We start from the raw sequence: 10801 nt of genomic DNA on the forward strand, positions 1-10801 counted from the left end.
TGTACTGAGTTTGATAACAATGCCAGAAAATTTCTATTGGTTTAGATATTATTTTTTAACAATTATAAATATTTGGTCCAACTCACAAGGAAAGTGTGGGTGATAAATTAGTTAACAAAAACTAAAAAAGTTAAAAGATTGGTCACTGTTTATATGAACAATGAACCTTTTGGCGAGTCTTTTTTTCTCAAACATCTTTTCTTGCAATCACATCCTTTGATGGTCTAATTATATTAAATTAAGCTTTAAATTACAACACGAATAAAATATATGGCTTACCTCAAATTCACGATAATTTTTATTTTGGTCCAAAGTTAATTTTTTAGTTTCTAAGTTAGATAAGGGCAAGAGAAAGTCGCTGAAAAACAATAAAAAAAATAGTTGGTTGTTGTGATACTGAGAACAAATATAGTCAAACTTAGTATCAACATATTCCATTCAATGAGAAAATAGAGATTGAGTTTGATGGTGGTGGTGGTGGTTTCCCTATAAACATGTTTGAAAATAGAGATGGAGTTATGTTTTGATTTTATAGGTTCGGTTGATTTTGGTTTTTTGGATGATTTTATAGATTTTTTTAGCTTTATGGTGGTTTAGAAAGATTTTTATGGTGTTTATTAAATGTTTTTAGATTAAAATAAGTAAAAAATAAAAATAAACATCTTATGATTTTTAAACCATTACAGTAGTGGTTGAATTCTGAGCTAGACATAGTAGGTGATATGTTGCCTATTTTTTTATTTTTTTTTTATAATAATAGATGGACGACATATCATCCACCATCTTATAAAATAAAAGAAATACACACTGGGACACTTAGGGTTGCACGCTTGACCTTACCATTTTTTTAAAAAATAGCTTTTAACATTGGGTTTTTAATTATTATTTTTTAATATTATCCTTTAATATTAGGTTGATTTTGAGTTGGTCTTTATTTTTTTTATCATATAACTAAAATAAAAAAATGTTATTGACTCAATGGAGTCCATAACTCAGGTCTAACCTAAGTTGACCAGAATCGATATAATATTTCATCATCTAAATAGTTTTTTTTTAATATATCATCATTTTAAAAAAAAATCAAATAATTTTTTATTGGTCATCTAAATTGCCTAACTCAAGCCCACGTGCTTGAGTTTTTTTTTAAGGTTTTGATATGTTGAACCACTAAGGCCTGCGTGCTTGGCCTAACCTATTTTTTTTTATCTTAAAACCTTCAACATTAAGGGTTTTTTATGATTTTTTTTAATTTCATACTTAATTAGTCTTTATTTTTTTTATAATATAATTAAAATAGAAAATTTTTTATTAAACCCATTGAAATCTACAACTCAGTCACAAGTTTAGCAAGTTAACACAAGGTAGTTGATATCGGTTCAATACATCATCGTCTCAATGTTTTAAAAAAATATGTTAGCTTCATTTTCTTAAGTCAAACCCCTTTTTTATTAGCTATCTAAGTTGTTTTTAAACCCATACTTCTTATTTTTTATGTTATTTTTTTGTTCTTTGATTTTTTTTAAAAAATTTAAACAAGCTAAATCAACTGGGTCATTTTAAATCAATTCTCACATGATTGAACTGGAAACTTGAACTTAATAAGAACACAAGTATAGAGTTTTGAATTTAATGTGCTATACCAGGTTTAATAACAATGGAAAAAAAAATTCAATAGCTTGGATATTTGTTTTTTATGTTGAAAAGTTTTTTTAATCCAACCTGCAAACTAGTTATTACCTAGACAAATTGATATAACATTAGTCCTAGATGCGTGATAATTTCATGAATTTCTTTGGTGGTGATCTTCGATAGAAAAAAAAAGAGCACCCCAGAAAACAAGTTTTAAGGCATCTTCAAGGAAGAGTCAAATGAAAAACTAAAAGATAAGGACTAAAAAAAAGAAAAGTCAAATATATTTTTATGGAAAAAAATGTTTTAATTGGAGTTGTATTAATTAATTACAATTAATAAATGCTTTTTATTAATAAAAAATATATTAAAATAGAATTGACCTTCACAAATGTTTTTTCTATTGAGGTGCGCATATAAAAATCATATTAATAATATTCAAAAAATTATTTTATTAATTTTGCTTTTCGAAATAGCATGTTTGGAATGCTCATTACGTGAAGTGTGGAGAAATGGAATAACACGTATGTTTGTTTTTTATTTATTATTATTTTAATAAATGAAGGAAAGAGCAAGAAAGGACAGGCTGGCTCAATTTTTCCAAAGGAAAGGCCAACTAATATCCCATCAATCACTCAAAGTCCAATGCTGATGTGTTATGTCTCATTACGTATTGACCAATCACCACCTCAGGAATCTAAGATGACTTCATCCTCTTGCTTTCACTTTCTCTTGTTTTACAATTGTACCCTCCCTCCACCTTCTAGATGCGATCCAGTGAGTTCATTGATTTCTATTTTTTTTATTTATATTCTAGCGGTGAAAATCGTAGCTTGTCGAGGAAAGTTTTCCTTTTTTAAAAAACAAATAGGTAAAATGATTTGTAAATTTGAAATACTCTGTAATATTAATCACACCTTCTAACATCTAACCCAAAAAATTTAATTTTTTTTTTGCAAAAAATTAAAAAAATTTTATATGTTTTGAATAGTCTTGACGTGTTGATCTCGAAAAATAATTTTTTAAAAATAAAAAAATATCATTTTAATACATTTTGACACAAAAAATTATTTAAAATATCACAGCAACCACACTCCTGAACACCCAAATATTAAAAATTCTTTTCAAGAGTTAATTGAGTAGACAATACGTCCTAGAATTTGTTTTTCACTTTTTTTTAGGTCGCAATATAAATTTAAATCTAACTACAAAAGTAGTATTTTTATTTTATTAAATATGTTTTTTAAAGTATTTTTTACTTGAAAAAATTAAATTAATGCTTTTTGATATGGTTTTTTTTTATGATTTTGATAAATAAATATATAAAAAAATCTGAAAAATATTTTTAAAAAACACTTTGCATCGCGTTATCGAATGCACATTAAAAGAGTGTTTGAGAATGTAGTAGCGTTTATTTTTTAAAGTACTTTTCACTCGAAAATATATTAAAATAATATTTTTTAAATTTTTTAAAAATTATTTTTAATATCATCATATTAAAATGATTTAATAATATAAAAAATTAAACAAAAAAGATTCAAATTTTTTAAAAGCATGGTTTCAACCAAGTTCCTAAACATTACCAAAATACACATGATTTATTAACATTTTAGAGAAGTATGAAATTGAGTTTCAGCAAGAAGTAAAATGCTCAAGAAACAATATAACTTTTATTAAGGATTAGAATAATGATGTAATTTAGAAATGCTCAAGAAACAATATAACTTTTATTAAGGATTAGAATAATGATGTAATTTAGAGATGCACGGATCAAATTGCCTTAAATGAAAATGAGTAAGGCAATATTTGAAAACACGATTGTAATTATATTTTTTAAAAATTTAAAAATTATATTTTATTTAAAATTAAATTTTTTATGTTTTATATTATTTTAATATGTTAATACTAAAATTAATTTTTTAAAAGTTAAAAAATATTATTTTAATATATTTTTAAATAAAAAATATTTTAAATCATAATCATTACCGCTATTTCAATATTTCCTGAATGGTTAAACTTTGAATTGAAGAAGGCGATTATTTTGACTTGTCCACGGTTATGCCATTTCCATTGGCTGTGGAGCTAAAAGAACCACCCATGTCCCCATCTACTACGGTCAAATTTCCAAACGTAAGGGATAAGAAAAATAAGCATGAGAAAGTCTAATTTTGATATCATGGTTACATGATAAAAATAAAATAAAAAAAAGTAAAAGATGCTATTATTTTTTATATATATAATAAAAGAGATTATATTTGAGACAATAATTTCCTTAAACCTAGATTAAGGAGAACCTCTTCCTTTATATACACTGATGGGGCTCTAGAGGGTAGGAGTGTGGCGCCATTGTCCTACAGATCTGTTTATTCTTGTATTTTAAAAGTATTTTTGAAAAAAATTAATTTTTTTTATTTTAAATTAATATTTTTTAATGTTTTTAAATCATTTTGATGCGCTGATGTTAGAAATAATTTTTTTAAAATAAAAAATATATATTATCTTAATATATTTATAAGTGAAAAACACTTAAAAAAATAACCGCAATCACAATATCAATCCATACTATTCATCTTAAAAACTTTGTCAAGCTATTCCCATTCCAATTTTTGTGGTTTATTTTCAACCTTTTCCCTTATTTATTGTTTTCTATAGCCATTAAACCTTGTATTTTCAACATTTAATATTATTATTTTGTAGTGTATCGCTATATTACATAATTTCAATTTGAAATTCTTAACCCTCTCAAAAGATTTTAAATTTAGTCTTTAATTTGATAGAATATAAAATTGTATTAAATACTGAAAATAATACATAGCCATTAAAAGATTTGCAAAGCCAAAATAAAGATTACATGTGTAATAATTGATTATAATAAAGTGAAAAAAGAGTCGTGAAGAGAGTCGAATATGGACATTCTTGACAATATAAAGAATAAAAAAAAGATAAGATTTTATATTTTTTTAGTAGTAGGTTTAACTTTCAGATTGGTTGTGTTTTATTCTATTTTTTAATTTTTAATTTTTAAAATTTAAATATTTGATAATTTATTATTTATCTTAATATATCATACTAATATGGAATATAAAAAAATCTTAATTAATATATAAATCGATCTAAAATTATTTTTTAAGATCGAAATAAAGGATAACCTAGTAGATTTTAATTTCTTCTTGTAATTTTTTATTTTAAAATAAAAAACAGTTAATAATGAAAAACAATATTCTTTATATAATGTTGAGATTTCAAAAGTGAAATGCAACATATGGGATAAAAAAGAGAATGTAAAAAAGATTAATAAATAAAAATAATGATTTTAAAGTTACCACAATAAACTTTCATTACTATGTCACACAAGCCATGTTCTACCAGCACACATTTATCATAACACACCCAACTACCGCTGAAAGGTACTCAAAGCATCCATTAAACTGTAACTCAAACTAAAAAATCATAAAATTGCAGATAAAAAAATAAATATTAAAGGGCAAAATGGGCAATGTGATGGATATGTGAATATAAGAAACATTAAGGGCAAATAAATAATGAAACTGCTACAACTCTCTCTCTCTCTCTCTCTCCCTCTCTCTCCCTGCACTTGTTGTTCTTTCCTGTCAGGTGTCTGGCTTCTTTATAGTTAAATCTCCCTCTCTCCTTGTCTCTCTCTCGAGCTGCTAAAAACTGAAGAGAAACAAGCTTGCTACAGCAATGCAGGTTGGTTAGTTTTAAGTTAAAGTTTCTTGAATCAGTGAGAAAAAGAACAGAATCCTATTTCAGTGTTTTTCTTTCTATGAAATTGCTTTTTGTATGCAGACAAGAACAGTAGAAGTGAGGAATGTATCAGATCTTGCTAGTGAGAGAGAAGTTCACGAGTTCTTCTCCTTCTCTGGCGAAATCGAAAACATTCACATCCAACGGTACTACTCTTTTTTTTTGGTGTGTTTGCTTGCTGAGAAATGAACGAAACTGGAAAGTTGTGGAAAACTGGATCTTGGGTTTTTGGATTTTTATGTTATTTCAGTGTAGTATTAGTGTTTCTTGAGTGGTTTTTTATTTTTCTAGTTTTTGAGACTTCTGTCAAGAAAAAATGAAGGAAAGTGACATCATTATGCGGAATTTATTTCTGGTTTTTCTAGTTAAGATACGAAAACGAGTGAAGCTGAGTTATTTGACTGTTATGTTTGCTTAATTGAACATGTGGTTTTTGGATGCAGTGACAATGGGCAATCAAAGACTGCATTTGTTACCTTCAAAGATCCTAAAGCACTTGAAATTGCCTTGTTGTTATCGGTGGGTTCACTTGTTTTCTTGTTTTGTTGTTGTTGTTGTTATTTTTAAATTTTACCTTGTATTTCCCAGTTGATAATCAGATGAGTTATGAGATGCACTTTAATTTCTGTAATTCGAAGAATTGTTTTTTTTTATTTTTTTTAATGATGTATTAATTATTAGAAATATCTAGATAAGCTGATCTGAACTTCTGTTGATGTTCATTTTGATTTTTCCTCAAGAAAGACTTTTGTTTTGAAAAGTAGAAAGTGCTAGTCAGTCTTATTTCATCTTCTCCATTGTAATAAAAGAAGAATATATCTCTGGAAAGGAAAGGGTGGAAGCTAAGTAGCACAGGAAAAAGAGGGCGAGACAGGCTATCTGTTCATGCTGATTGTATTGTGGAGTAGAAGAAGTTGACTGTTGCTACAATAAATTGTTGTTCTCTTACTAAATTGGCCTGCGATTCATTTGATGGAATGTAAATGACCCCTTTTGAAATGCCAAGTTCCATAAAATTTGTTTATGTAGCATAATGTATTTTGGAAAGGAATATTTTTGGGTCTTAAGCTTGCAATTGGCTAACCCTCTCAATTGGCATAATTAATCTGTAGAGTATAATTTGTGTGTTTGTGATGCAGGGAGCAACTATAGTTGACCAGATAGTGGCTATAACTCCTGTGGAAAATTATGTACCAAATCATGAGCCACAGGTTTTTCCACTATCAAGTTATTCAAATCTCTTTCAAATGATTTTGCAAAATATTTATGTTCTCAAGTGCAATTTATGCAGGAAGTAAGGAATATGGACATCGCTATACATGTAGTTCCTTCTGAAGACTTCTCATCAAATGTTGAGGTAGTCAAAATCACCAGTGCTAATCTTACTTGGAGTATTCTTAGATGTATCCATCTATTTTATGGTGGATGTGAGAGACTTTTCATAACTAGAAAAACTTTGCTGCTATAGAGAAATTATATTTGTGATTATTGTCTTATATTTGCTAATGAAATTGATTAAATACTGAAAACACCTAGTTGCTACATGCTTATCTTTTATAGTTGAGCGAGATGAATCTTTATCCTCACTATTCTTACCTTATTTGTCTTCATTCACCAGGAGCCATTTTACTTGTGCTTTAGGGTGATAGGTGGTTTGTGACCTGCATATTTGTCTCAACATGGGTCTGTTTATTAATTTTAAAACATAGTGACTTTGAGTATTTAAGGTACCCTTAGTTCTTGTATAGTGGTTTAGGGCTTCAAATCTTAGCTTTCAACTTTATTGTTTTAAGTCTGTCCTGTCTCTCTCAGCAGGGGAAAACTAGCCCTTCAGGCAGCGGAAGAGTCTATGTCAGTAGAGCACAAGAAGTTGTCACAAGTATGCTAGCAAAAGGTTCAGCTATTGGCCAAGATGCAATGAATAAGGCCAAGGCATTTGATGAGAAACATCGCTTGAGTGCCAATGCATCTGAGAAGGTAATTTCATTTGATCGAAGAGTTGGGCTAACAGAGAAATTGACTGTTGGAATTTCGGTAGTTAACGAGAAAGTGAAGTCTGTTGACCAAAGGCTTCATGTATCGGATAAAACAATGGCAGCGATATTTGCAGCTGAAAGGAAGATAAATGACACAGGATCAGCTGTAAAATCAAGCAGGTAGAATCTCTTCCTTGAGATTATATTCTCTAGTTCCTCGATTTGATACTAGCATTTTGTATGAATGGGATTGGTTGATGTAATTATTTCTGTTTTTTTCCACCCTTGTGGGATGAATCCCTGCCCCTTGTTTCTGGATGTTTCAAATAATGGATATTAGAAGAAATGTACTTCAACAATTCTGTTTTTTCTGTATCTAAAGCTGAATATTGTGGAAGATGTGGAGGAAAGTTTTGGAATAGTAATTTCATCTCTGGTGGCGTGACTTATAAAATGCATCATGATTTTCTTTTTTCACACAATGCATGATTCCCTAATCTTTGCGATGATGTAGAACACGTAGGAGTATTAAACTGGCAACTACTATAGATATTTTTTTCATGACTGAGCAAGTGAGTGAGCTCTTTTTGGCCTAAATGAATTTGCTTTTGTTTTCCTATTTCAACAGAACACATCATCTATATCTCTAGGAATTTTATTTTAGGATGTATTTTGCATATTTATTGCACACATTTAGATCCAATCAATTACTCTTTTTTAATTCTAATGGATCCTTAATGAGATTAATCTCTGGGTAGAACCTAACCTTTTTAAGAAAATACACAGAATTTTCTTGCAATTTGGATCAGATGACCCTGAAAATTGATCCAGTGTCGACCCCTCTTGTTTTTCTTCACCAACCTCTGTTTAGAAGAGACAATGGACTGACATTGAATATAATGTCATCTTTGATATCCTCCTTATATCATCAACCTCAGCCTAATCATCATCATCATCTAAACAAGTTTTGGCTTCTCTATTTGAAGTGCATTAATTTTCACAACAATATTATACTTTGGCATTTGATTTTGGTTTTAATTATGCACTTGGAAAAGTGAATCAACACCAAAAAAATGTAACATTCGAGTTCTGTTTTGACTTGGTACAGGTATGTGAGTGCTGGGACAGCATGGCTAAATGGTGCCTTTAGCAAGGTAGCGAAGGCTGGGCAGGTTGCTGGTACAAAAACAAGAGCAAAGTTCAATTTGGCTGTTTCGAATTTGACTGCTAAGGTAGGTTCTACTCTTGGAGCTAATATTATCAGATGGACATTGAAAATCATTTATTTATATATTTATTCATATATAATGATCATAAGATGTATTTTCTTTAGAGTTCAGTATCACTGTAAATTAGAACTTATGATGGGTTCATCCTGATGACAAAAGGCCATGAAGCCATTTATGTGCTTAGGGTGACAGAATTGTCCTTTGGCTTTATTATTATTAGTGGTCTTGGCACTGTCGAGGATAAATTAATTGTCAAATTGAAGTATTGAGAGATAGAAGAGTAACTGATACGCTAAAACCCAAAAGTAAGAAACATCAATATAAAAGCAAGGGAGAGTGACACCCAAAAGCATCCCTGGTAGAAAAAAGAAGTAGAACAAAGAAATAACAAAAAGAATACGAGGAAGACACTAAAGAGATAGTGAGGTTGGGGGTTTGAAAATAATAAGGGACTGCTTAGATTTTCTGTTAAAATCCCAAGAAAATGGATTGTATAGGCAACAACAAATGGAGAGATTTTGATTGAAAGCCAAAAGAGTCCGCAGAATAAAAAATAAATAAATTATCTAAGCTCTATAGATTACATTGCCAGGCACCCTTTGTCTCTTTTCTCTGTGCTTCCATTGTTTTGTCTTTGAATCGGTTCCTTTTAATCTTTTATGGCAAAATTGTCTTATAATTAGGAAAAATAGAGAGGTGGGCTGCTGGGTTAGAAGTTTTAGGTGTTAATTGTGTAACACGTGAATAGCACATGAGATTTTGCGTGTTTGATATTATGGTGAATGGTATTTTTGAAAAGTTTCCTTTAATTGATAATGTATTAAAATGATGTTTTTTATATATATACTTTTTTATTTTTTAATATTCGCTCATCAAAACCATTTAAAAACAACAAAAAAAAAAACATCAATATGCCTTTTCAGACAACAAAAAAACATTTTGAAAAGTAGAAGCTATTGAAAAAAAAAAAAAACTCGCTTTATCAAAGAAAATGGATAGAAGGTAACAAAGGGTTCTATTAATAGCTTCCCATAGTAGAGGATGTTAATTCAAACTCCAAAAGAATAATGTTTCTCCATCCAAATGTCATATTTCAAGGGATCTTTGTATGGATTCACCTCTTGTTTACTAGTGCAAGAAATGTTGGCGCTAATGCCATGTAAAAAAGTTGATTAATTACGCCTTGACTTGGTTTTCTGTTTTTGAAGCGATAATTTTCCTTGTTTTGTGAATTGCAGGAATCTCCGATCGCTGTATGAGACAGAAATTCAGTGTCAGCTGAAAGTTGCTTCATCAAACGTTTTGCTGCATGCATTTAACTGCTATGGTGCTCCAATCATCAAATTTGGAGAACAGGATTTATTGAATTCGGAGTTGCTGGCTTGGTGAAGAATGAGAGTAATTTGTGCAGTGTTCCCTTTATGCATTCTTCTATGGTTTGATTCATGTGTGTCGATTCAATTCAATACTTGCATATTTTTCAATATTCTTTGGTTCCTAGGGTATTATTATAGCCTATGGCATCCTTGTAATTTTGTAGTTTGCAACATTGTTTCTAAGTCAATGAAAATTCACCAAGAGGCTACCACTTCCTGTTGCCAATTTATGGTTTCCTTTTCTTCATCTTCTTTCACCAGACCAACTTATTTGAACCATCCTGGTGCTGCCTTGAAACCGATGTTATCTATGTTTTAGGAGAAACTTGACTGGCGATTTGGAGTGTAATCGTTGTTTTGTAAGAGTCAAGTATTTTACTAGAGCTATTGGCTATGGTGCTGCTGTCAAAAACACAGTTTCCTCGATTTGCTTGACAGTATTCTCCTCCGCTTGCCCCTTTGGCAGATACATGGAAACAAAAGTTGTGGCAGTTCTTCCATGTGGAACACGCTCATTGAAGAAAAAAGAGAATAGATGTATCAAATAAATACGCAGGGCTGTCACTTTCAGTGTTATCTCTTGTCAAGTTCTGTCCATCCAAATAAATGCTTACTTGTAATGTGATTGTTTCTTGTTCATAATCTGTGGTCAGCGACAACTCAGCTGTCTGTCACGACCTTATATATATATATATATATATATATGAAAGGATATGCTCATGTATGCCCAAAACTCAAGCAAAAAAAAATCTTAATCCTCAAGGACATTGGTGGTTGGGGATCCCATCCCAGAGCTCTATTTGTAATAAGCTAGTTTACATGA

At 29.8% G+C, this 10801-nt stretch overlaps 1 protein-coding gene across 4 annotated transcripts; it reads left to right on the forward strand.

Annotated features, from left to right (window-relative positions):
• Positions 1-5179: 5179 nt before the first annotated feature.
• On the forward strand, positions 5180-10204 carry LOC133670012 (binding partner of ACD11 1-like). Of its 4 annotated transcripts, none has more exons than XM_062090400.1 (8): positions 5180-5340; positions 5440-5543; positions 5841-5916; positions 6537-6608; positions 6689-6754; positions 7210-7553; positions 8482-8605; positions 9841-10204. In XM_062090400.1, the coding sequence occupies exons 1-8, from the start codon at positions 5335-5337 to the stop codon at positions 9859-9861; spliced, it is 813 nt and encodes a 270-aa protein (XP_061946384.1). In that variant the 5' UTR covers positions 5180-5334; the 3' UTR covers positions 9862-10204. The 4 variants fall into 4 exon arrangements, with proteins under 4 accessions (XP_061946384.1, XP_061946386.1, XP_061946385.1 ...); XM_062090402.1 differs by having other exon boundaries at positions 7213-7553; XM_062090401.1 differs by lacking the exon at positions 5180-5340 and having other exon boundaries at positions 5434-5543.
• The last annotated feature ends 597 nt before the right edge of the window (positions 10205-10801 follow it).

The sequence above is a fragment of the Populus nigra genome, chromosome 12 (genome assembly GCF_951802175.1).
Source record: "Populus nigra chromosome 12, ddPopNigr1.1, whole genome shotgun sequence".
NCBI lineage: Eukaryota > Viridiplantae > Streptophyta > Magnoliopsida > Malpighiales > Salicaceae > Populus > Populus nigra.